Source organism: Peromyscus leucopus, chromosome 9 (genome assembly GCF_004664715.2).
Source record: "Peromyscus leucopus breed LL Stock chromosome 9, UCI_PerLeu_2.1, whole genome shotgun sequence".
NCBI classification, from domain to species: Eukaryota; Metazoa; Chordata; class Mammalia; order Rodentia; family Cricetidae; genus Peromyscus; species Peromyscus leucopus.
The window spans coordinates 53,638,680-53,665,560 of record NC_051070.1 but is presented as its reverse complement, the minus strand read 5'-3'; the positions used below and the strand labels follow the sequence as shown (position 1 = coordinate 53,665,560).

Below are 26,881 nucleotides of genomic sequence, written 5' to 3'. Positions count from 1 at the left end.
GCAACCTTTCACATCTATGCATACACACACACACATACACACACACACACGTACGTATGTATGTATGTATGTATGAAATCACTATTTGAAAACAATCTGGCATCTTTTTATATTTTTATTTTTCATTGCAATAAAATGTAGTGAGGATATTTACATCTTAACCATTTGAAGTGCGTATACAGTTCAGTCATGTTAAGTATGTTCCTATTGTCTTGCAACCAATTTCCAGAACATTCTTCCAAAACAGAAACTCTGGACCCACTAAATAACCACCTCCCATCCTTTTTGCAGCCCCTGGCAATTCCTAGTCTACTTGTTTTCTCAGAATTTGAGAACTCTATGTAGGGATCTTCCCGTATTTGGCCTTTCATGACCAGCTTTTCCCACTTAGCAGAATGTCCTCAAGGTTTGAAGTATGTTGAAGTATGCGTCAGAATTTTCCCTCCTGCAGTTTTGCCCTTATATGTATGCAGTTTGTCAACAGATGTCCGCTGCTTCTGTCTGTGGGCAGTTATGAATTGTGTTGCTGTGAATGTGGGTGTGCAAACACCTCCCCAAGGCCTCGCTTTCCATGTCTGTCCCTCCCTCCCTCTCCCCTCCCTCCCCCCTTCCCTCCCTCCCTCCCTCTCTCCTTCCCTTCCTTCCTTTCTTGTTCTGGGGCCTTGTGAATACTAGACAGCACCTCATCACTAAGCTACATCCTGAGTCTTTTAAATATATATTGAGACAAGGTCTCACTCCATAGCCCAGGCTAGTCTGGAACTCACTGTGTAGCCCGGTCTAGCCTCAAGCTTCTGGCAGTTGCTTGAGTGCTTTGATTACAGACATGGGTCTGAGTACATCTGTCCAGGCTGACCTGGATCTCACTGTGTAGCCCGGCTGGCCTCAAACTTCTGATCCCCTTGCCCCAGTCTCCTCAGGAACTGTAATTATAGCTGTATGCCACTACACCTGGCTTCAGTTTTGGAATTCTGAATCACGTGATAGCTTTCAAGTTTGGAGGCTGGGGACATAGCTTGGTGGTTGCACAAGGCCCAGAGACCTATCCCCAGCACTGGCCCCCATCACAATAAACTAGTCAAAACCAAACAAACAAACAAACAAACAAACAAACAAACAAACAAAACGAGTTTTGAGGAACGCCATACTGTTTCCCACAGCATCTGCACCATTGATGCACACGGGCTTTCGTTTCTGCACATCCTCACCAGTGCAGTGCGTTCACTATTCCCTGTGGTTTTCTCCTCGGTGGGATACTTTCCTTGTTGTGACCTAGTGTCTGTCAAGAAGCATCCTAACGGAAGAAGGCTTATATTGACTCACAGTTTGGCAGGATAAAGTCCATCATGGTGGTGCCACAGTAACCGGAGTCTGAAGCCTGGGACTCCTCACCTCTTCTTGGCTTTGCCTTTGTTTTTGGTTTTGAGACAAGGTCTCACTATGTAGACCAGGCTGGCTGGCCTCGAACCTAGAGATCTGCATGCTTCTGCCTCCAAAGTGCTGGGATTAAAGACATGCACTACCAATCTGGTTTACTCCCTCGTATCTTGACAGACAGAAAGCAGCAAACTGACAGGAAGTGTGTGGTCACACTATGAAATGTTAAGGCCCTCCCCCAGTGACTCACTTCCTTCCATCAAGGCCCCACCTCCAAAACGTTTCCCAACCTTCTAAAGTAGTGCCATCAGCTAGGGATCAAATACAGGAGCCTGCCAAGGACGTCTCACACCCAAGCCTCACCACCACCCCGATGGCATGAGATAGCATCTCATGGTTAACCTTCTAGTGCTTTGCACATCGAATTTTCTACTAACACAAAGAAAGCCACGTTCCACAGTGACCTTGCTGTATGTGTAATGGTGGCTGCGTGTAATGGCCTGTCCCTGAACCAGGTATAGTGAAAAAGAGCAATTGAGAAGGCACTAATTGGAGAACTGACCCATAGGCTATGACTTGGTGCCCAGAGGCTGACCTATCTGAGCCAGGCTCTGTGTCTGTGAAGAGAGAGTAATGGTGTCACCTAGGTCTCCCTAAGGAATGGTAAAATCAAGGTGGTAATGTATGTGGATGTGCGGTAAAACAGCAACCCCTTGATTATAGAGCAGATGAGCTCTATATACCCCCCCCCCACATCATGTACACATACACAGGAATAATGATAAATAAAACTCAACTTCGTGTGTGTGTGTGTGTGTGTGTGTGTGTGTGTGTGTGTATAAAATTTATTTATCTTTATTTATTTTATTTTTTTTTTTACATTGGTGCTTTACCTGCATGTATGTCTATGTGAGGGTGCCAGATCTTGGAGTTAGAGACAGTTGTGAGATGCCATGCGGGTGCTGGGACTTGAACCCAAGTCCTCTGGAAGAGCAGCCAGTGCTCTTAACCACTGAGCCATCTCTCCAGCCTGAGCAGATGAGCTTTACCGTGAGTGGCCCCTCATGCAGAGTCGGGTGAGGTTGACCTGTGTTGTAGTTGTAACTAACACCCAAACTCTCGTCATTGTCCCCATTTTCAAGTCACTGTAGAGAGGCAATGAGCTATCTCGAGTCATCCCACACCTCGGCAGCTCACAAGCTTTTGTCTCCCCTTGTCTGACTTGCTGTCTCCATTTTACTGGTAGGAAAGGGGCTTTGACCTGGGGTTCAAAGCTATAAGAGACTGAACGAGAATTCGAACCCAGGTTAGTCTCCGAAACCTACTGCCTCTGGCATGGCTTGGTCTGGGAAACCTGGTTGGAGTAACAAAAGAATGAAGAAAAGACAGAAGACTTATAGACAAACAGACAGACACGCTCGTGTGCATGCACACACACTCACACACACACACAGGTACAGGAAGGCTGGGGTTGGGTGGGCCGTGCTGGTTCTATGAAGCGGCCGCAGCTACAGCAACAATTCAGAACTTCTGCCCCTGCATTCTGTATGGGCCAGAAGGAAGAATTAGCCAGTCTTAGCAGGAGGTCTCTGTGGGAGAGCAGTGAGTCTCAGATTGCAATCATCCTGGAGAAAGAAGCAGAAAGAAGGCCTGGTTACCAGGTTTTGTACATACCATCAACAGCCACACAGAGACCAGAGGAAGGCTTTGCCAGTTCCCATGGGGCTTTCATCCTTGTCAGTAATACACAAGACTTCATCTGCTCTGTGGTGGTTTGTCCCCCGCCCCCAATAGGCTCATATATTTGTCCCCAGTTAGTGGAACTGTTTGGGAAGAGATTGTTTGTGAAGGATTGGGAGGTGTGGCCTGGTACTCCAGTACACTCTCCCTGCCTCATGGTTGTGTCTCTAGATGTGATCTGTCAGCTACGACTCCAGGACCATGCCTTCCTATATGCTGCCATGCTCTTACCATGATAGGCATAGACTCCAACCCTCTGGATCCATGAGCCCTAAATAAAACGCCTTCTTTTCTAAGTTGCCTTGGACACGGTGTTTTGTAACAACCATTGAAAAGTAAATTAGACAGCTCCTTACCCATTCACCCAGGGCTCCCTCTGTTCCCCACATAAGGCCCTGTTCTTCTGTACCGCTCAGAGTGTTTAAATTTCATTGTCAGACTCGTGAAGAAGCACAGTGGGTAGAGGTCTCCTGAACTGGATCCCTGAGGCTCATGTAACCATGGAAGGAGAGATCCAACTCTACAAAATTGCTCTCTGACCTCTACACTTTCTCACTGTCTCATGTGCCCCGCTCCCCGCCCCCCCACATCATGTACACATACACAGGAGTAATGATAAGTAAAACTAAACTTCATTGTCAAGGTGACTGGATTTGAAATCTCCTAGGAGACTCACCTCTGGGTGTGCCTATCATGATGTTTCCATAGAAATTTAACTGAGGAAGGAAGACCCACCCCGAGTGTGGGTGGTACCATCGAGGGTCCCAAACTGAATATAAAGAAAAACCAGGAAGCCAGCTGAGCACCTGAATTCACCTCTCTCTGCTTCCTGACTGGGGGACACAGTATGGCCAGCCACCTTGCTTCCTGATGTCATGCCTCCCCGCTGTGATCGACTGCATCCCTTTGTAAACCACGAGCCAAAGTAAACCTTTCTCCTTTTATGTCTCTGTCAGGTATTTTCTCACACACTGAGAAAGGTATGATAGGCCACACAACTTTCAGGATTAAATCTAATTTCTGTCCTAAACTGTGTTCAAACCACGACCTCCTCAGATCACATCAGCTGCCTGTCCTGGCAAGGGAATCCCAGTGCTCCAAGATTAGGTGTGACAACCTTACATAAGAAAAATAAAAAATTGATGGCTACACACACCGCCAAATTTGGGGAGAATTCCATGTAAGGCGCTAGCATCCTTGCCACCTGGAGCTGCACTGACAGGATCTTTCCTTTCTCTCCTCTCCTTTCCGCAGGACCCATCTGGTTGGACAATATCCACTGCACTGGCAAAGAGGCGACCCTGGCAGCCTGCTCCTCCAATGGCTGGGGTGTCACTGACTGCAAGCACACAGAAGACGTTGGTGTGGTATGCAGCGACAAGAGGATTCCTGGGTTCAAATTTGACAATTCACTGATCAACCAAATAGAGGTAAGCGCTATGCTTTTTCCTTTTATGCTGTTGTGAACGTGGAATCTGGAACCTGTGTGTACTCAGCCTCCATGGGCTCTCATAATGTCTTCACTTGAATGTATTTTCTTTTTTTTTTGCGTATGACATGTCTTGCCTGCTTGTTGAATACTGGGTATATATGGGGATCAATACCAGCTAGATTTGATACAAGGACAAGCTGAAGGATTTCTGGAGAATGGATATCATGTGTACGGGTGTTTTGCTTGCATGTATGTCTGTGTACCACATGTGTACCTGGTGCTCAAGGGGGCCAGAGGAGAGCACTGGATCCCCTGGAACTGGGGTTACAGAGGGTTGTGAGTGACCATGTAGGGGCTGGGGATTGACTCAGTCTTCTGGAAGAGCAACAAGTGCTCTTAACTGCCGAGCCATCTTAGAAAGAGAAGAGACTTGAAATCGCCCCTATTTAGGCTCCAGGAGACGTCCCCAGACTGTGCCCTAGACGTTATCCTTCCGTGACTCCCACGGCCCTGCTCCTCTCTCCTGCGCTCCGAGAGCACACAGCACACAGTACACACTGGGACCTGGTCCAGCCTGCATGAAGCATGAGTGAGTTCCCATCCTCGCCTTGGCTAGAGTGTGAGGCCACTTCTAGTCACTGTCTTCAAACATGGTCATTCATTCATGATAGCAAGAGTGTCATGGAGACCGTGCAGTTCAGGGATGGAATACCAGTAACCCAACTTTTGTTTTTCCATGGAACTGACATGGAAGAGAATGGGCTTGTGCAACCCAGTGTCCCAGAACTTCCCATGCCCACTCTACATCCTCTTTGGAAACAGTACCCACTTGTATGTGTCTCTGCTCTCTGACGAGACCAAAATCTCCTGGAGGACAGAAGCTACATCTTTTTTTAAATTTTATTTATTTATTATGTATACAGTGTTCTGCCTGCATGCCAGAGGAGAACACTAGATCTCATTATAGATGGCTGTGAGCCATCGTGTGGTTGCTGGGAATTGAACTCAGGACCTTTAGAAGAGTAGCCAATGCTCCTAACCTCTGAACCATCTCTTCAGCCCCAGAAGCTACATCTTAATCATTGTTGCATCTGACACAAAGAACTCTATGTACCGCTTGTGAACAAATTTCCCACTCCTGAATTTCCTTCTCCCAAGCAATGCATACCAGAGATTACTGTTCCCTTAGGCAGAGATACAACCAAGATCAACTATTAAACTATACCATGAAGAGAAGCACACAGAGCAGACATTCATTCCTTCATGGCATTGCCCTGCCTCAGCAGACTCTGAGCTTATGTATGGCATCTTTGGTGGCCTTGGCGCTTGGCTAAAAGCTCTACTTGGAGTGCTGAGAGAAGAAAAGTCTGGGCTCTGTGGCTAAGAAGATGTTAATGGTGCAAATAGAAGGAATAAAGACCAAAATACCAGCCGATGTGGGCTTGTGAGAGATTAAGATTCATCTCCTACTAGTAAAATAGCAACAACAACATAATAACAATAATAATAATAATAAACAATCCTGGAAAAGGGACTCTGTGAGCAGCATTTCCACAGGCAAATGTTCATTGACCTCCTACTGTGTGCTAGTTACAGTGTTTAGCATATGAAGGGGAGTTAAGCTGTGACATAGTTTATTCATGTATTTATTTATTTAACTTAACTGGGGTGGGAGCAGGATCTCAGGTATTCCGAATTGATGTAAAACTCGATATGTAGCCAAGAATGATGACCTCCAGTTTCTCATTCTCCTACCTCCATCTCCTGGTGTTAGGGTCCCAGGCATGCGCTACTATACTGGGTTTATATGGTGCTGGAAAGCCAACCCCAGGGCTTCAGTGTGTTAGCCATTCTACCGAGATTGATCCCAGCCATAAACATGTTACATCCAAAGCAGAACCCCAGTGAAAGGGAATAGACTTAGACAATCTGGGAAAAAAAATGCTGGGAAGAACTTTCTTTTTCTGGAAGTGCTGAGAGTCGAAGATGAGGAGCAACATAGTGCTCAGCTTTGACGTTTGTTGGGGGGAAATTGTATCCACCATGATCTGAGGACTCCCACCAGAGAGGAAATAGCATCCTTAGTTGCCGCAGAGACCAAGTGTGTGTCATGAGGAAAGCTGGAGCATCATGCCAAAGCCAAGTGCACCGGTCCTGGTGAAGTTACAGCCTCCCAGAGGGCTGCAGAGTAGACATCTGTTGTGAAAGGCTGGATGACAGGCACAGGCTTTGAACTGCACATTTTCCTGAAAGGCCTCCTTTGGGCAGACCAGTGTGGTGACACGAGCCAGGGTGAGGCTTCCTTGTCCAGCCACAGACACACAGGAACCTTCAGTGAATGAGCTGTCTCCCGGGACCTCCCTTCCATACCCACTGAAAGTAGGTCATGTTGGCCCTAGATTCAAGATGCCTAAGGAGAGCCCTTGAGTTGCGAGAAGATTCCTGCATGCTGGGTTTCATGGTTACAGCTCATGCTTACCCATAGCTCTGGTCTGACCAAGAGCTGCCCAGACCACCTACACGGGATGCCTGTGGGATGCTGGGAAGTTTCTCCAAAATGCCTCCTGTCAATAGCTGAAGTCATGGAAGCATTCCTTTCGGCTAAAGAAATGGCCCCTATTAAGTCATTGTGGGTGGGTGAATGAGACATAGCTTTGGTGGAAATAGAGTTAGACGGTATTGCTGGACACTAAGGATGCCCTAGATGAGCTGTTGATGACTAGTTTTGTGTGAACACAGCAAATGGTCTCTAGTGGTGGGCCCCATGCCTCTGTTCCTGTCTCTGCATCCTGCCTGAGGAATCTGCCTGGGAACAAAAAATGTAGACTGGAAAAAAAAAATATTGAAAGATATCAAACTTGGAGGAACTGCTAGAATATAAAATTATGAAGTGAAGATTTAGGAAAACTGCCTCAGCTTGAAATAATAGGTTCCAAATATGACAGTGATCTACTCAAAATGTAAGGTGTGTTATATTTGAGGGTCAAAGGGATTTTGACTATACAGTCCAATATCCAAGTCTGTAAGGAAAAGAAATCCGGCACATGAGTGCGGTCATAGGGGGAGTGAATGAAAGGCATTGTTTGTTTGTTTTTTAAATCTCTGCAAATGCTGACTGACCAAAAGCTCATTGTAAGTCAGTAGTGCTATCTGTCTACTTTCGAGGTGACTGTGAACTGCAGCACAGATAGACTTTCTGTGTCACTGGTTCGGTTCTGGGTCCATCTCTTAACTAGGTCACCCACAGGAAGGGCCCACGGGACAGAGACAAGTCTGGAAACCATATCCTATGAGGGAATGAAGATTTTTTTTTTTTCTGTCAAGAAGAGATACTGGGGGAGGCACTGTTGGTTCTTTTCAAATATTTGGAGTGCTACCATGGAGACAAATGTTTATCATTTATTCCAGCTCCTAGAGAAAGCTAAGACAGAGAGGCAGGTGATGAATGGGATGCAGGCTCCAGCCGAGGCAGAGTCCCGCCACAGACCCGTCTGCCTGAGTGTGTGCAGTGAGCTTCTTCCTGTTGGAGGAGTTCAGGCAGAAACTGTATGCCCTTCTGCCAAAAGCATTGCAATTAGCTTCCTACATGGAGAAGGGAGTGGGATTGGGTGATGGCCGAACTCTAAGCTCCCTTGTCCCCCAGAAGCTATGGAAAGGCATTCCTCTCATGTTAGAGGCACCTACCAGCCTAATAGGCATCACTGAGGAGTATGTGTGTCACAGGTGTATAGAGATGCGATGCCAAATAGTATGTGTGTTGTGCTCTCAGGCCCACTCCTGGCCTCTTCTCTGCCCCTCACAACCTTGACCTTGGAGCTAGGTATTGACTTTGCATCTTCACCAATTGTTTGGAAATCAGGGCGGATCACAGTTTTACAGATGGCCCCCATGGGCTTGCATCTCCATGAGAGTGCTCTGGGTATCCCTAAGAAGAGAATGGAAGAAGACTGTACCAGTTTGGACCAAATCTTCTCAGCAATGAATGGCAGAAGCATGCCTAGTTCTTAGAACTAGGATTTGCTAACCCCACCCTAAGAACTCAGGGTTAGCGCTGGGTTAGGGTTTAAGGGTTAGGGTTAGGGTTTGGGTTAGGGTTAGGAGTTAGGGTTAGGGGTTAGGGTTAGAGTTTGTGTTTAAGGTTACAGTTAGGGTTAGAAAATCAATCCTACTTCTTAAGTTAGAAAAGTGACTAATAATATCTCACTTAATTGTCTTCCTCAGACCTCTCTGTCTGCTTGAGGCATCTTTGGAACTCTTCAACACTGAATCTCTTTCCAGGGGCGGGAAAATAACTCCTTCCTCACAAGAAAGACTCTGCCAAGCAGGAGTCTACAGGTTTGATGCCAAGGCTCCTGAAAAATGCAACCAGGGCACTAGACAACAGTCAGTAGCCATGGTAGCAGTGGCCTCTCCGTCATTGACAAGGGTAGTTCTAAGCACTCTGCAGGGGAAAAGAATCAGATGATTTTGGTGAGAGATCTTTGTAGACTATCAAATACTTATGATAGATGATACATTGTTGGTCACTATTAATGACTCACCAACTTAGTGCATTTGTCTCAAGGATTCTGGAGGCATGAGTCATTAAGCCGGGAGCAACTGGTAGAATTTCACTTGCACTGGCTGCCTTCTAGACCTCTGCATGCACTCTAGACATTCCCTGGGGCAATGAATGACTCTACAACTTTTTGACTACAGAAACTCACTGAACAGGTGTCTGTTCTTTCTAATGTAGACTGTGCCTTCTCCTTTTGCTGTTGACCCTCAGTGTCAGATCTGATAGCTGAAGGCCTGGGTTCTAGTCTTGTGGAGACAGATTTGGGACTGTAACTAGAGTGGCTGACTCCTCTCCGATCACCTGATAACACACTACAAAACATCCATGTGGCTGACTATAGAGACAAATGAATCTTGGGTCAGTCATTAAAACATTTTTTTTTTAAAATAAAACATTTGCAGGAACAAAAAGCTGACATGTGCAATACAAATATTTTTAAATCCAGAAAACAGGGCAGCCAGCAAAACCTCCCTGGACCTTAAAGCATCTTAAACCTGGACACTCTGTTTCCTGTCTGTGGTGGGTGGAAAAAGCATTAGATAAAGAGAGATTACAAATCCAGATGTCCTTCGGAGCAACCCTGCAGCTGGTGCAAATTCCTAGGCCACATGCTTGCTCCTTCAAGGCTTCTGCTGGGGCCTCTTAGGTCAGGAAATGTGTGAGTCTGCCTCGTCTACCCATTTCTTAAGGGCTCTTTTGCAAAAAGCAAATAAGGGGTTGGAGATGTAGCTCGGCTGGTAGAGTGCTTGCCTAGTACACACAAAGCCCAGGGTTCGATCCCCAGCACCACATAAAACTGGGAGTGGTGGGATCTAAGTGAGCAGGATGGACTAGCAACCCCCAGGGATGGTGCCTATTCTGTGAGGGATTCCCTGAGCCTCAGTGTCGTAACTGAAACGGTAGGTAGCCCAGGATATCCTGAGGGGGTCAACAGAGGGATGCTGTAGAGCCAGGAGAAGGCCATTTTATATCCCCCCACTCTACAGGCTCCCATTCTTCTGGAAAGATGGGTGGCAGGGCCTGAAAAAGCCTAGTTTCCTTTAAGCACAGGGACTGGGCAGAGAATCCAGGTTTTTATTAGTCACTGTGGCTGCCAGATGTTTCCCAAGTCTCCCTCCCAGTGACAGCCTTATCTGCCTGCATCTGGAGGCCCAGGGCAAGGGCTCTAGAGAGACTCCCAGCACAGTGGGCACTTCCCAGCACCATGCAGAGGGACAGAGTGTGCTGGGTGGTTTACAAAAGGGTCCGTTTCCATCTGGGCTTAGTTTGGAGGATTCCATATAAATGAGACTCCCCAGCTAGCTGCAGGAGAGCTGAATGACCCCTCCTGTGAAAGAGAAAATGTGACAATGACACTGAGTGCCTTCCTCTTAGGAGAGGAGTGAGAAAGGCTGAGCGGGACATCCTCTGACTGGCTGAGCTTTGGGGAATGGGATGTGGCTCTCTGGGGTACCTTCCTTTCCCACCACTCTGGAAGCATGCCTAGGAAGATGTATAGGGCCTTCCTCTGTGTTCATGCTCTGTTCACTGAGAACCTCTATGTAGCCGGGGCTATTGGCCACCATAAGGTACACAAGAGAATAAGCTAAGGTACCTTGTTTTCTCAACCGAAAATAGGTCACTGTGTCTGCAGAGCAAAGAGTGTTTATGTGGCAGACAGAACCAAATATTTGAAATTGCACAGATCCCAGCAAATCTGGAAAGTCGGTTCTGGCTGGTTGTCTATGTAGCCCTTTGCAGAGCATAGGTACCATTAGAAAGAGCCGTGTGATGGAGCAATAGCATCCAGATAAATAGCACTGCGCTTGTTCCAGTGTGCAAGCGTGGTACTCTGCTTTAGATGGAATGAACACATGAACAGCGTTTGCTCCACCCTCGAACATGGTGGATTGGATTGCTACATTGAATGGTGGTCTGGAGAAGAGCTTACTGGGGGAGGTGGGTGGGAAGCTTACATCTGGGAATGGGCTAAGCTGGGTGGGAGAAAGCCATCCCCACTCTGGGCATGTAGCCCTGATCTCCGTGCCTGTAGGGCGGTAGTCTAGTGCCGTGAGTATGGCAGGACTAGTGGAGTCCAAGCTGGCTCTGCCACCTGCCCTAGAGTTCAGATACAAAAAGCCACGCTGGAAAATGAACTCTGAGTCTCACCCTCCATCCTCATGAGGCTATTGTAAGAGGGATCGGCTCATTCATTCTCCGTGCATGTCTTCACTGAGCCCTAGGCAGGGCACCAGGATGAAAGGGAATGATGGATGGATAGTCTTGCCCTTGGTGAGCTTACCGTCCAGCAGTGGAGAAAGACGGTTTCAGGACTCTTTGTTGTCATGGTGATGATTGCTATGTACAATCCAAGGCATAATGTAGTGTACAGTCTGGCCCGACCTAGGACTTGCTGAGTCTGTGGCCTCCCTCGGAAGCCAGGCAAGGCCGGAGAAGCTGCTGGGTTGGTGGCTGGAGCAGGTGTCTCGCCGGCTTCCTGCCCACAGCAGGGCTGGCCTAGACTCTAAAGGAGCCTCTGTTACCTGCTCACATTCTTCCAGGCTGGAAAATGAAAGCGTTTTCCAGCGGCGGTGCAGAGCTCCTGATTTATAGGCGGTCCGGACAGACAGCCGGCTTGTTCCTCCAGTGGCGTCAGTATGAGTTCAGCTCTCCACACCGTCCCCGCTACGCCCTCCTCACCACCAGTGCAGTCCAGAGCAGAGCTGAAGAGTGGAAACCACAGAAATGAGCAGGGCCGGGTGGTGCAGGCCTTGGATCCCAGCTGCTTGGCAGGTCGAGGTAGGAGGATTGCAAGTTTAAAGTCGTCTTGGGCTACAGGGTGAGTCAAAAGCTGGCCTAGGCAACTTAGTGACACCCTGATTCATAATGAGAATTAAAAAGAAGACTAAAGATGTAGCTTGGTGGTGAAGCATTTGCTTAGCTGGTCTGATGCCCTAGGTTCAAGTCCCAGCACTGCACAAAGAGAAAGAAAGGAAATCACAGAAATGGAGCCGGGCAGGGTAGTGCACACCTATAATCCCCAGTGAGCTGAAGCAGGGTGGTGAGTTCAAGACCAGCCTGACCCACATAGCAAGAGAGATCCTGCCTCAAAATAGATAGACAGACAGACAGATGGATAGAAAGACAGACAGATAGAAAAAAAGATGCCATGGAAGCACCTTTCTTCTTCCCCTTTGTTCCACTGTCCCAGTCAGAAGTCAGTGTTCAGTAACATTCTCTAATGTTACTGTCAACTTCTTAACCTCTGAATTTCTGTTTTGATCCTGAGCATTGGATAATTATACTCTAGGCAGATTCTTCTACTGCGAAATGTCTAGAAGCATTCACAGACAGTACTCACCTCCCCGATCTACATAAGCCTGTGCTGAGGGTCAGATTTTGTGGGGTAATTCAGCTCGGTAACTGTGTGTCAGATCCGGGGAGGGGAAGGAAATGAAGGGGTGTGTGTACATACATGTGGAGGATAGAGGACAACCTCAGATGTTGCACCCCATCAGCCACTGTCCACCCTGTTTTTTGAGACAGAGTCTCTCATGTGGGGCTTGCTGGTTAGGCTGGGCTGTCTGGCCATTTCTCCCTGTCTCCACCTCCTCAACACTGGGCTCGTAGCATGTGCTTTTATACACGTGTTCTGGGAATCAAACTGGGGTCCTTATGCTTTCCCAGGGGGCACTTTACTGAACCACCTCCCCATCCCTGTGTGTAGGATCTTAAGGGAAGAGGAGATGAGGGACCAGAGGAGCAGGAGTTCTCTGTGTCTGTCTGCAGGCCCCACAAGAAGTGTTGTGTTGTGATAAGAGGGCAAGGACTGCCTGACTGTTTATTTTGCATTAGACAAAGACGAAAGAGAGTCTAACGATTTTCTTGGTTTTAGTGCCCAACATATTTACTTAGCTAACTTACTCCCTTGTTACATTTTTTAAAAAACTACCATTGACTAATTCAAGAAATGTTTTTCTGTTTGTTTGCTACTATGGAGGGCCTCATATATGCTAAGCAAGTGCTGTATCTCTAAACTACATGCCTGGCTACTGCGGCAGTAGCCTCCCCTCCTCCTCCTCCTCCTCCTCCTCCTCCTCCTCCTCCCCTTGTTAAAATTTTCCTTTTTAGGCAAGGTCAGTTGCTCAGGCTGGCTTTGAACTCTCTTTAAAACCCAAACAGGCCTTGAACTTACAATCGCCCTGCCTCAGTCTCCTGAGTATTAGGATCACAGGCCTCTACTACCAGACCTGTGAAAGAATGAGGCACATCTATGATCCAGTTGGGTGATAAAAATCACATGGAAAGAGAGAAATCAATACAGAGTGGTCAGTATAAGCCAAGGACTACATGAAGGCATCAGAAACAGATGTGGGAAGAATTGTAAAAAGAAAGTCAAAACTAAGTGGGTGAGACATTTGAGGCATGCTGGAGAGATGGCTCAGCCAGCAAGGACTTTCCTCACAAGTGTGAAGACCCAGGCTTGATCCCCAGCACCCACATTAAAAAAAAAAAAAAAGACATGGCAACCCATGTTTATAATTCCATGCTGGGCGGTAGAGACAGAAAGAGTCCCTGGATCTTGCTGGCCAGATGTTATAGCTAAATCAGCAAGTTTCAGGTTCAGTGAGAGACTCTGTCCCCCAAAAGTAAGATGGAGTCTGAAGATACCAGGCAACAACCTCTGGCTTTCACACACTTGGCAGCAACACATGCACGGACACATGTACACACTCATTCAAATAGATTTTCTTAAACACTGAAGAGATATGTAGAGAGGGTGCTCCGTGGAGAATGTAATAACACCTGTCTCTACGAAAAGCCATATGACAGCAAACAGCGTGCATGGATAGCTGACTTGTGCCTCGCAGGTTCTTATGAAGGGTCTGGGGCATAGTGCTACTCCATAAACACATGTGAAGTGGTAAATGTAGGTATGAATCAATCAAGCAATGGATGGCTCTCTGACCCTGAGCATGGGCTGGGGAGAAAGGCAGAGAGTGGTTGAAGCCAGTGTCTTGGCGGGACACAGGAAGGTATGAGTAGTCCACTGTGGTCATTGTGAATGAATGTGGTCATGCACTGGACCAGAGACTGGCTGTGGACTGGACCAGATCTGAGAAGACAGCTAGGGGTCTGAGGGGGTAGAATTTGAATGGCCTGTTTGAATATCCACAGTTGTCCTGCATACCTGTTTGGGCTACCGAAGTGTAATGGGAAATCAGTAGACAAGAAGAGGTGTGGCTGGGGCCAAATGGGCCGTGGGAGTGAAGAAGAGTAGAAGAAGGGATGACGGAACTGTGTCTGCAAAGCTGGCAGGTGGGACTCACTTGATGGCTCTGTCTGTATAGGGAAGAGTTGTGGGCTTCTGGGTTGTGTGGTATAAGGTGTTGAGAAAGGTCGGGGAGATGAGTCTGAATGTGACTGCCCGCTTCAAAAGGAATAGTCAAATGAGGCATGCTGTGGGCCTTCCAAGCACGATGCAGAAACTCATTAGCAGTGGAGGACAGACCGAGTGATCCAGCTTTACCAACCAATGGTACGTGCCAGGAGGAAGCTGGTGTAATAACATTTCCTCCACTCCATCTGCAGCCCAACGGTGACTTCCAGTAAGAGCTTAAATTATGGCTTCTAAAATAGAAGGAAGAGGTAAGGCAGCTGGCTAAGGTCTGCCTGGTTCTGATGCCTTGAGAGAGGCCATTTGCTCGTGCAGAATTTCTAGTCACTCCAGAAAGGATCTGTCTGCAAGCTGTGTGCCTCTCCTTGCATCATACCCTGAGGCAATCTCTAACTAGCCTTTCAAAATACATGACTCCTCATCGGCAGGGATCCCAGACTGCCACATTTCCATGATTTACAAGTCACCAGCAGATGCTGTGCCTGCTAAATGGCATTGAGGCATAAGCCTGGGCATCCCTTTCCTTGTGTTCCAGCAGCCCAGCAGCTATATAGCATGGCGGGCTCCTGACCTCATTATATCTTGGTTTCCTCTCCTGAGAGTGCCTGTTAGTCACTCATGGAGCCTCCCTGAAGGGTAGGAGATTAGTTCTGTGTGGGACAGGGCAGGGGGGGTTCTGCAAGACCCTGGAAGGAGAGCTCACTGGAGCCCTGGGACACTATTGTTTTTGGCAAGAGGACCAACCTTCAGGTAAAATATTAGTTAGAATTCAAGACATTCTAGGCGCTTGACAGGCTTCTGGGTCCCTGGGCTTCATTTTAATCTACAAAATTGGATCATCGAGGTGACTCCGTAGTAAAGGTGCTTGCCTCAAGCCTGATGACCTGAGTTCAGTCCTTAAGGCTATCCTCTCTCCTCTACACATGGGCTGTGGCATGCATGCTGTGCCGTTCACAGTCACGTACATGTTCTCAACACACACACACACACAATTAAATGCAACAAAATTTTAAGAAATCTATACTTTAAAAAAAAAATCTGTCCACTTTGGTATTTCAAACAAACCTCTTTGGTAGCCCAAGTTCTGGGAAAAAGAAAATCCAAGCACTTGTGGTTATGGAGGGATTCCACAGCAGTGAAGTAGGAGAGAGGCCGTGCATGCAGGCATGTCTCCCAGGACCTGGAGTGCTGCTGAACTCACATGAGCCCTGAGTACGTGCCACCAAAGCTTGCCTGCCACTTCCTCCTGGCCTGAGGACAAGAGCAGCTCACCCCTCACGTCCACTGTCCTCTGACTCACAGTCCTTCTGGGGACTGTCTTGAACTTCTAATATGCACTGTGCCAGGCAGCCCTGGGGGGGCCACCCAGAAGTCAGGGTCGGGGATCCCCAGCATTAGAGTCACTTAGGGGCGTGAAAACAGAGGCCCCCTCAGGAGACAGTGGTCACTAAGCCTGGGACCTGGCTTAGAGACAGTTCCATTTTCAGTGTGACCTGCTTATTAATAAATCTGTGAACTTGAACAAGTTGCTCAGCCTCACGGAGTTTTCTCGTGTTTTTAACCAATAAACAGAGGTGTACTGTTAGTCATCTTGTCGGCGGTATGGTAGTTGGAGAAGGCAGTAGATGTAAGGGTCTGTTCACAGAGCCTCGAGTGCCGCCGGCCGACACTTGACTAGCCATGGCCTTCGACTCCGGTTGTCATCAAAGAAGAAACAGGGAACAGAGAAGTCTGGCACCACCCTGGAAAAGCAGACTGTATTTTGTGGAGTGAATGAATGAATGAGTGAATGAAATGGATGGTGCCTATCTTAGTTACTTATAAAAGACAGTGCTGACCCAGGCTTATGGTTCCAGAGGGTCAGAGTCCATGATGGTGGAGTAAAGGCGTGGCAGCAGGAACAGCTGAGAGCTCCCATCTTGACCCACAAGTAGGAGGTGCAATGGGAAGGGCAGGAGTCTTTGGAAACCTCAAAGCCTGCCCCCCCTGACACACCTCCGCCATGGAGGCCACACCTCCTAATCCTTCCCAGATGGTTCCACCAAGTGAGGACCAAGTATTCAAACCTAGGAGCCTGTGAGGTCATTCTCATTCAAACCACCCTAGTGCCTCCCAGAAGAAGGACTTGCTTCCACAGGTAAAGACAGGTGTTCTGCCTCAGGAGAACGAGTGCAAAGTCCATTCTGATTGCTTTCTTTCCTTAAGTGTTGTAGGGATTGAATCCGTTTCCCCCCTCTCCATCCCTCAGGTACACATTCCACACATACAAAGACACACAGAGACCATCATATACCACCGTGCACATAAGTGAACAAAGACCCACATGACACACACAGCCTTGCCACCATATACACGTCTTGTACACACATACATAGACACAGTACTGGCTCCCAGATACATAAGACAGATTCAAATTCACAGAGGCATAGGTGCACAGAGATACGCGTACCACACACATGTACACATATACCATTATGCATATGTGCATGCATCTCACAGAAACTGGCTGGACTGGGAGAGAACTGAAGACAGCGATAGCCAAACCTAGCCCCAGGCTAGCCCTATCCTGATGCCCACAGGTCTGCCAACGGGCCGTATCCTGTCCTACATCAAGGAAAGAACGGAGACAAATGTCTGGACAGATATGGCAGTTTGTGGGCTTGTGCCCTGTGCAGGTCCCTTCTCGGGCATAAGGCCTCTTCTATAAGTACCATGCTAGAGGTCACAGCTCCTGTCCATAAGCTTGTGTGACTTGCTGACAGCCAACGGGAGGTCGGTGAATGGAATTACGTCAGCTGTGCCTGCCGTGGAGGAGTGGAGCAGCCGTAACTTTCCTTCTGGGCATGATGTATCCACACTGGATGCCAGGGGCCTCCTGCTGTGGGAAGAGGCAGGAGGGGGCTGGCCTGTGGGCTTGGATGAGACCTCGGGCCACTTCTTGGCTCATCGCTGCCCATGTGTCTAGGTGGCACGGGTCCTGTGGGCCGATGAGGGCTGTAAAGGATCCATTCTGGAAAACATAATCCTGCCCAGGCAGCTTTCCTTCCGCTCTGCGTGGAGGGAACTAGGGCCAAGTGTCATTATTCCCGGCCACATACTTTCCACTGCCTCGCAGGACCTGTGGAGTAGGTCCTGGCTTTGGACTCTGAAGCCTGTGGCAGAAGACGTTAATCCCTGGGCACCCAAATAATGACTCTGTTCAATCTCTGATTCATTTGCATCCTGGCTGGACAGGCAGGGCTCCTGGGTCACCGGAGTCTTCCTTCCAGCTTGGCGCTCACCAGCCCCGCCTCTCCCTCCCTGGCCTTGCTCAGGGTGTGTCTCACAGGGCACCTCGGGGTGGTCTGAGGAAGAAAGTCGAATTACTAGCCTTTTCATCTGTAAAATGTAGACAGTAGCAATAAACCACATTATTGTGCTTAAGGACTAGGTAAGAGACTACATGGAAAGGGCCTGGCATAGAGTTCCTCGCTGCTAACCACTGTTCACAGCTGTTGCTATTATATGCTGTGCTTCGCAGCATCTGAGGGTCAATTTGGAGCTGGGGACATCAATTAGGGAGGGAGGGATACCTGGAATCAGCCAGGAAAGATCTCGGACGTCTCTAACTAAGACATCTGTGTGTTAGAGACGAAAAGGAGCCAGCTGAGGATCAAGCACAGATCAGCACAGACTCCCTGTGGCCAGTCCTGTGGCAGATGGATGGAGGCAGAGGCTTCTTTAGGGACTGTTGCAAGATTCGGTACTGTCTCCAGTGGGACAGGGAGGGGGGCAGGAAGTGAGAGGTTCTGGACGGGCTATGCCTTGGAGAAGCATGAAAAGGGTCAGTGTGACTCTGGGGACCCGGCCCTCTGGTCATTTCTCTCATTTGGTCTCTGCAGGCCTCACTTCTTCACACAAAGGTGTTCCAGTGGAGTATGGGGAAACAGGAGAATATCCAGGAGTAGGCACCTCCTCCCACTCTCTGCTCCAGCCGCCTCATTTTTTCAGCAGAGTCCTGCCAGTGAGAGTCCCTCTCAACCCAAACCCAAACCTCCCACTGACCCAGAAAGATTAGAAGGTGGCTTCCTAAGACATTCGGAATCTTGCCTTGTCACGGCCAAATAATCGCCCCCAGCCCTATTTAGCTCGCAGTCCCCCAGGTTTGAGGCTCCCCGGCACGTGACATGCTCAACACTGGGTGGCTTTGCTTCTTCTCCTGCAAGCAGGGCCTCTGGGGTTTTAACAGGAGGGATGATGTGAGGTAGTGTGCAAGGTGACGTCAGTAGCTTGAAGAGGCCGGGAGCTCATGGGTGTGAAACTCAGTCTTTCCAGCACACATGGGACTCACCGGCATGAAACTCCGTCTTACACACATATACATATGCGTTGGTATGTTTGCACACACTTTGGAGTAAAATGTAAAAGTCCAGATTATTTTGAGATGCAGGAAGAATCTACTGCCTGTGGCTTGCCACATTTTTGTTTTTGTTTTTGTTTTTGCTTTGTAGGAAAAGGGTAAGTTTGGAGGGGCCCCTCCAGACTTCTCTGAGCATTCCAAGTCACCCTTGGTGCCTGTTGTCACACCGCCTCCCAATGTACAGCAGTTGGTAACAGTGCCATGTGCCCATTGGGAGTGCTTGGGGGCTCTCTGCAGAGCTTGGAGGGAGGCAGGGCCCCAGAACTCAGCCTGTGGTCCCTGAGGAAGCAATTGCCATTTGGCACCTGTCCACAGCCAGACTCCTATCACAACCCCTGTCCTTCCACATCTCCTTTCTTCACAGAGCCTAAACATACAGGTGGAAGACATCCGGATCCGGCCCATCCTTTCTGCCTTCCGCCATCGCAAGCCTGTGACGGAGGGCTATGTGGAGGTGAAGGAGGGCAAGACCTGGAAACAGATCTGTGACAAGCACTGGACGGCCAAGAATTCCCACGTGGTCTGTGGCATGTTTGGCTTCCCTGCCGAGAAGACCTACAACCCCAAAGCCTACAAGTGAGCGGGCAGGGCCAGCGGGGGCGGGGTTTCCGGGTGGAGTCAAGTGCCCGGCTATTTCACTGCCAGCTTAGCCTTGCTTTTGAGTAACTCACACTCCTGTGGGAAGCAAGCTAGACGATGGACCGAGCATAGCACATAGAAAGGCTGACCCAGTAAAGCACAAAGCGCCCCAGCCCAGGGAACCCCTACCATCAGTCCCAGCAGCCACTGGGGAACTTATAGGCTGTGGAAGGGCCATACACAGGTTGGGCAAGGATAGCGTTGACTTAAGAAGTGGTTGGCGGGTGATATGGCTCAGGGTGGTCTTGCCTTGGGGGAGATTACTAGAGTCTTCCTTTTAGACTAGCTCTTACCAGGTCCCCCATCTTCCTTGCCCCATCTCTGTCAGACTCCCATCAGGGCATGTCTGAAGCATTTTCTTGCTTAATGATTGATGTGGAAAGGCCACGCCCACTGTGGGCAGTACCAGCTCTGGGAAGATGGTCTTGAGTTTTATAAGGAAGCAGGCCATGGAAAGTAAGCAATTCCTCCGAAGGTCTCTGCTTTGGCTTCTGCCTCCAGAGCTCTGCGTATGTGTGAGACAGCCAACTGAAGTTGCTGGAACCAGAACCTCTTCCACTTTGCCCCCAAAAAGATGGGAGGGTACAGAAACTTTTCCATGTGTACATCAAAGAGGAAGGAATGCTTTTGAGCCTTGATAGCATTGCTGGGACTGAGTTAGCAAGAGCTAGAGTGGAAGAGAGCGGAGAATTAGGTTCTGGGCCTCAAGGCCACTGACCATTCCTTAGTTTGTTGAGTCACCCACTGACAGAGCCTACAGGACAGCTAAGATAGGCTCCAGGGACAGTTTCCCCATCCAACTTCTCACCCAGTCTTCTCCAAGCACCTTTTACCTTCTGGGATTGGTACTAGTTCAGTGGGGCTGGAACGGGGATGGCCTAGGCATGGTTCTCTGTGGGTCCTGATCAGAGATGACTACACAGATAAGCCTGGTCCCTGGATCAATAGCTCCTAGTAGCCTTTTTGCCTGTCTCTCTTCAAACTTTTTACAAATGGGTCCTGTGCAGGCCTGAGACTCGGAAAAAAATGTGGTCAAAGTTGTCCTGGTCTGTCTGCAGCTGTCTCCCTGTTAATCTGAGGCCCCTAGTGGACCTGTTGCCTTACACATTCTCATGGCTAAGTCATCACCCAAGGCCCTTCCTTCTCAGAAGCTCTCCATTGTTACCCTGGAGCCGGCTCCCCTGGCTCCCCTTGCTAACTGCTGGGCTGCTGAGCTGGTGGGTACTCACAGGTTCAGAGTTACTCAGCTGATTGATTATGGTTACTCAAAAGCTTCAGAGTCTTTCAGTTATTTATGATGCTCTCGGAGGAGAGACCAGAGGTTGACTAAACTCTTCCCTGGTTGTCCCAACAGATAAGCCTTAGGTCAGGTGAGAGGTCTAACCCGAATAATAGCAATGGGCTATCACACTCTCTTAATCAATTCTAAGACTTGGGTCAGTTTACAGACCCAGAACTCCAGAGCAAAAGGGAAGTATGTGTCCCCGTCCCCCCCCCCCCCCCCGCACGCCCCGAGGAAGGACCTGGCCAAAACCTTGTTCTACTTTTCTCCCAGCCCTCTCCAAAGGGACCCTTTACCTGGATGGCTGTGTGTCAGGGAGGAAGGAATAATCTGAGCTACCCAGGAGTATAGTGTATGTGCGACTCACTAGTCCAAGAAGGGTTATGGTGGAGTATTAACTAAAGTTCTTCTCGTGTGGACCCAATAAACCTCAGTCCTTTCCTTGGATGATTCCTCCAGGGTTAGAAGGTGTAGTTAGAACAGACACACTGAGCCCCTGGCCGACTCTCACAAAACCTAGCTTTCTTTCCCTTAGTTAGCTGGGGAGAGCCACTGGGACTCCATGCTTCTAGAGTGACTCCAGCTCTTGAGCGGCTCCAGCCCTGCTGACCTCCATCTTGGCAGAAGGCCGTCCCCAACCTTAGTCATCCCTCTCATGTCCAGGCCTGGGGGCGGCCCTGCTTCCCCCTCACCTCGTCTCCGCTTCTCTAGGGCTGGCGGGGAGAGTAAAGGAGGATGGCTGGGGGTGGGGTGGGGTGGTGCTCTGGCTGCTGGAGGCCTGCGGAGGGAGGGTCCTGGTGGGCGGTGCATTCCAGAGAGCTGATGTAAGACAGAAGCTGAGCTGTCTGGGGGAAGCCTGGAGCGGGTCTGAGGCAGCCCTGTGGGCTGGGGAAGGGAGGGTGGTGTTCACAGCTGGAAACAGACGGAATTTCCCAAGCCGGCGGTGGGTTACAGTGTACTCTGACCTGAAACGGCTCATGTTCCCCTGGGTGTATTTTCTGCCCATGGGTGGAAGGGAGGTGAGGTTTCTCAGAGCAAGGGGCCTTGCAGGAAGTGGGGAGGGGGTAGCTGCTCTGGAATTCTTAACAGCCCCCTCATGGACATCTCTACCGTATGATGTCACTGTGGTGAGCACACATCCCGATCAAGTCTGTGTTTAGATATTGGAGTGTTTGTACCCACAGCTACACTCGAATTGTTCCAAGACACAAATTTTGGTAAAGGGGAGACAATAAGACATCTAAAGAATTTGTTCTTCCTCTGTCTCCACATGCCCAATTCACCTCAAGACAAAGCAGATGTTTCTGAGGAAGCTGGACCAGTAAGGACAAGGCTTCACATCTGTCCCTCCCGGGGTCGCCTGCCCAGATAGGCTCCTCTACCAGGGTAGAGGACAGCTGTGCTGTTGGGTCCCTCAAACATCTCACTGAGCCCTGCCAAGTAGAATCAAGTACACAGGTTCTAAAGCTGGTCAGCTTCAGAGGACGAGTGTCTTCCCCGCATACCCTCTTTTTTTTTTTTTTTTAATTTTTAATTTTTTATTTTATGTGTATTGGCATCAGAGCCCCTGAAACTGGAGTGACAGTTGTGAGCTGCCATGTGGGCTCTGGGAGTTGAACCCAGGTCCTCTGGAAGAGCTGCCAGTGCTCTTAACCACTGAGCTATCTCTCCAGTACCCCCCCTCACATACCCTCTTTAAACCCCACTATTTTTCCATAGCCTAATCTTCCATCAAATGGTCCTCATCACATCAGCAAGGATCCCCCCACCTCAAGTGTAATTTAAAGATTGCATTTATTTTTATTTTATGTGCATTGGTGTTTTGCCTGTATGGATGTCTGTGTGAGGGTGTCAGATCTCCTGGAACTGGAGTTACAGACAGCTGTGAGCTGCCATGTGGATGATGGGAATTGAACCTGGGTCCTCTGGAAAAGCAGCCAGTGCTTAAGCCGATGGGTCCTTGCCTTTGTTGCTTTTTTTTTTTCTCCTTTAGCCATTTTCTTACTTTCTTTCTTTTAAAGTTATTTGTGTGTGTGTGTGTGCGTGCGCGCGCGTGCGTGCGTGCGTGCGTGCGTGCGTGCGTGCGTGTGCGTGTGTAGGGACCTCAGATTTCCCCCTAGAGCTGGAGTTACAGGTGAAGTGCTAGGAACCAAACTTGGGTCCTCTACAAAGGCTGTACACGTTCTTAGCCACTGAGCCATCTCTCTGTCCTCCAGTTAACTTCCCTTGTCACTGTGACAAAATTCCTAACTGATGCAACTCAAGGAAGAATTTTTTTTTTTTTTGCTGACATTTTGTGTGGTTACAGTCTGTCGTGGTGGGGGAAGCATGTGGAGTTCATGGTGACAGATGTGTGCAGCTGGGGCTCCTCACACCCCTGTGGATCAGGAGCAGAGAAAGCAGAGAAGAGAGTCCAGCTTATAACTCTGTCCATCCCGCAGAGACCCACTTCCTCCGGCAAGGCCCCCACCTCCTCAAAATTTCACAGCCTCTCCAAACAGTGCCACCCGCAGGGATCCAAATGTTTAAATATGCCAGCCTTGGGTGGGGGGACACTTCACATTCAAGCCACACCACGACTCCAATTTTTATTCATTTCAAACAAAATCTCCCCGTGATCTGTGCATGGTGTTAAGGGCTTTGCAAGCGTTTGTTCATTTAACTGCCTCGATGTTGTGGTAACTCCTGGCTGCAAACCCTTCGGATTCATCTGAATACTCAGCTGCGTTGAGAGAGCCACCGATTCTGTCACAGTTTTAACCAAAACTAAGGAGACAGAAATTCCCATCTGAATCTTGAACTTTCCCACAACAATGTTGTAAAAGGAAAAGTGGAGCCCAAGCCAGGAAATATGCAAATGTAGATTTAGCTGTGGGTTCCGGTGGCCAGACCTGGAAGATGTCTTTGCTCTAGGAGGTGGGTCTTTCTCCTGGCACCAGAGCTCTGGCCATGGGCCGTTGCCTCACCCGGGGCATAGTTCTTCCTCCAGCAGCCCCAGCCCCTAACCTTCACCCACCATCACAGTAAGGCTGTGTCTTGACTACCCGCCTCTACTACAAGTTGCGATGTCGTTAACAGTATTAAGAAGTGGTGCCTTCAAGAGGTGGTTAGGTTGTAAGAGCTCTGTCCCTGAATGGGATGATGCTATTTTCATGGGACTGGCTTAGTTATCTTATTAGTTGGCTGTTTCTTTAAAGAAAGGGCTTTTTATAAACTAGGATCCTCTAACTGTTAAAAAGAAAAATGGAGCCCGGAGTGGTGGTGCATCCAGCAGATTGGAGACTAGGTTCTGGGAACTGGATCTACGAGTTACAAAAGGAGGGGGCAGGTGGCTGCTGGGATGCCCTGGTTGCCCAGCTCTTCCCTTCCCTGCAGAACCTTTGCCTTGAAGAGGAAGCTGCGCTACTGGAAATTTTCTATGAACTGCACGGGGACAGAAGCTCACATCTCCAGCTGCAAGCTGGGCCCTCCCGTGTCCAGGGACCTTGTGAAGAATGCCACCTGCGAGAACGGTCAGCCAGCTGTGGTCAGTTGTGTGCCTAGCCAGATCTTCACTCCTGATGGGCCCTCGCGGTTCCGGAAAGCCTACAAGCCAGAGGTAAGGATTGGGCACTTGGCCACTGGCCGGGGTCATGATTAGAAAGGGAACAGGAGAGAGCTGGCCCCAGCTGAGACCACCATTGTTGCTGCCTCCGTTGACGTCAGAGCCCTATCTGTGGCTCTTCACACAAGGAAAGCATCCCATTGTTGGCCAGCACAGACTCCTGTACTCTGTTCATTAGCCCAGCATGAGCAAGTGATATGGAGTAGCCAGCCAGGGACCTTACGCTCCTACTAAATTCCTGAAGGAAAAAGCATACGGGACTCTGTAGTTATAGGAGGTAGGATGCAGCTCTCCAAGGCATATAACATCAGCTGTGTTGTTTCTAACCTGTTTTGGTTAATTTCACAAAAGAAAGGCTAACTGCCAGAAGCTTTCACTGGTTAGAAAGCCTGACATTATCACTCCCAAGTCATCCATCCACTGGCCACATTATATGATGATAGGAATCAGTCATCCGTTTGTATAGAGCAGTGGTTCTCAACTGTGGGTTGCGAACTCCAAAGATCATATCGGATATCCTGCATATCAGATATTTACATTACAGTCCATAACCATAGCAAAATTATAGTTATGAAGTAGCAACAAAATAATTTTATGGTTGGGGGTCACCACAACATGAGGAACTATATTTTTTGTTGTTATTTTTGTTTGTTTGTTTGTTTGTTGAGACAGGGTTTCTCTGGGTAGCCTTGGCTATCCTGGAATTCATTTCGTAGATCAGGCTGGCCTCAGACTCACAGAGATCCGCCTGCCTCTGACTCCCGAGTGCTGGGATTAAAGATGTGCGCCACCACTGCCCGGGAGAGGAGCTATGGTAACCAGTTGCAACATTAGGAAGGTTGAGAACCACTGTGAGAGGAACTGGGCTTGGGGTGGAGGGATCGTCCCACATGGACTAGACCCTCCATTTCAACTGACTGATTCCCCAGAACAGGTGAATGACCAAACAGGGCAGACTGACCCTCTGGAAAAGAAAGGGTCTCTAGTCTGTCTTCCCACCACTATATATATATATATATATATATATATATTATGGTCTCCACCCAACAGTCCTGTTCTCTCCTCTCTCTCTCTCCCTCCCTCTCTCCCCTCCTGTGTGTGTGTGTGTGTGTGTGTGTGTGTGTGTATTCTGGAAACTGCTAATACAGGGCCACTGGGTGGGGACAGCACATGAAAAGAGGGAAGATATACAATAGATCAGATGTTGAGTCCCAGGCCTGATAATGCCTCCATCATGGGCTGAGTCCGCGGGCCATTTAAAACCTCAGTAGATATCAGGTTGGCAGAGTGAGTTCACCCAAGGGAAAGGAGTTGGGGAGGAAGAAGCCTGGGGGGGGGGGATAGGGGAGGACTTGGTGAACAGTAGAAATGCCTCCCGGAGCACTAAGTCTCCATTCCCTTCTCTTCCTTCCGCCCATGCTTTTCCTCACCTACTTCTGCGGTGCCCCACATAGATGGGAAATCAGAGGGAAGGAAGTGGTGATAACCCTGCCGGGGTGCTGGGGGTGTTTGAATGAAAGTCCTAGGAGTAAGTGAGAGGAGCGAAATGCATGCTGGGAGCCCAGCCCAGTCTGTGGGGATTATTTAGAGGGACCTCCTAATTTACTGGCCTCTCTGGGAAACAATAAGCCTGGCCTTCGCAGTCCCCTCAAAGTGCCTTGGAAGTGCAGAGATGTGACTTCTTTGTCAGACACCTGGAGCCCTGTGTCACGGGTACAGCTGCTCAGTGCTATTTCTGGGCCCCAAACTGAAACCTCACTCCCCTGTCCTTTGTTCTGCGGGCCTCATCCTGCCTCCTCCCTGTGCCCCCCCCCCCCCCGCCCCGTCATCCGGAGCCTACTGTTTTGGAAGTCTTGGCTGTGCTGTGTAAAGCAAAGGAGTCAGGTTCATACCAAACCAGTGAACGAAGTGGGAGGCTGACCTCATAGTTTCCTTGGTTTCTGTCTCCGCTCCATGGCCCGCTGGATCACTACCTGGCCACAGCCAGGGTCTGTGGCCAGGCTATCTTATAGTCTATCTCCATGCAGCTGTGGTCAGGATGGCGGCTCCACGTGAGCGTGAGGGGCCCCTGCATCCCACTCACGAGCCTGGGAAGGAGGCCACGTTTCTGCTGAAAGCAGAGGCTGTAACCGGTGACTTTACTGTGCTCACTGCTCTGCTCTCTAAAGTAAGAACGGAAGCTTCGGAAACCACTGAGCGCTTTGCGTTCACCCACCCTCTTCTGCTTTTCCCACTAGTGTGCCAGACTCAGCAGCCCTTGGGGGAATCTGTGAATGTGGGTGGTGTCACAGCTAGGCTAGCCCCGAGGTGTCATTGTGGGGAAGCGAGAGGTGACCGGAGAGCAGAGAGAGAGGGGCTCGAACTTGGTGCCTTGTTCCTCAAAGTGGCAGAGGGCTTGAATGCTTAAAGCATACCACTTCAGGCAAGCCTGCCTCTTCCCGTCCATCAGTAGTGCGTGGCCTGAACGAAGGCA

At 49.2% G+C, this 26,881-nt stretch overlaps 1 protein-coding gene across 3 annotated transcripts in view; it reads left to right on the top strand.

The window, feature by feature from the left end:
• Loxl2 (lysyl oxidase like 2) overlaps positions 1-26,881 on the top strand; it is an 89,786-nt gene that overhangs the window by 37,796 nt on the left and 25,109 nt on the right. For all 3 annotated transcript variants that reach the window (XM_037208423.1, XM_028883178.2, XM_028883180.2), the window contains 3 exons: positions 4,372-4,547; positions 19,248-19,459; positions 24,180-24,402. In XM_037208423.1, the coding sequence (XP_037064318.1) occupies positions 4,372-4,547; positions 19,248-19,459; positions 24,180-24,402 (611 nt within the window). The remainder of the gene's footprint in view (positions 1-4,371; positions 4,548-19,247; positions 19,460-24,179; positions 24,403-26,881) is intronic.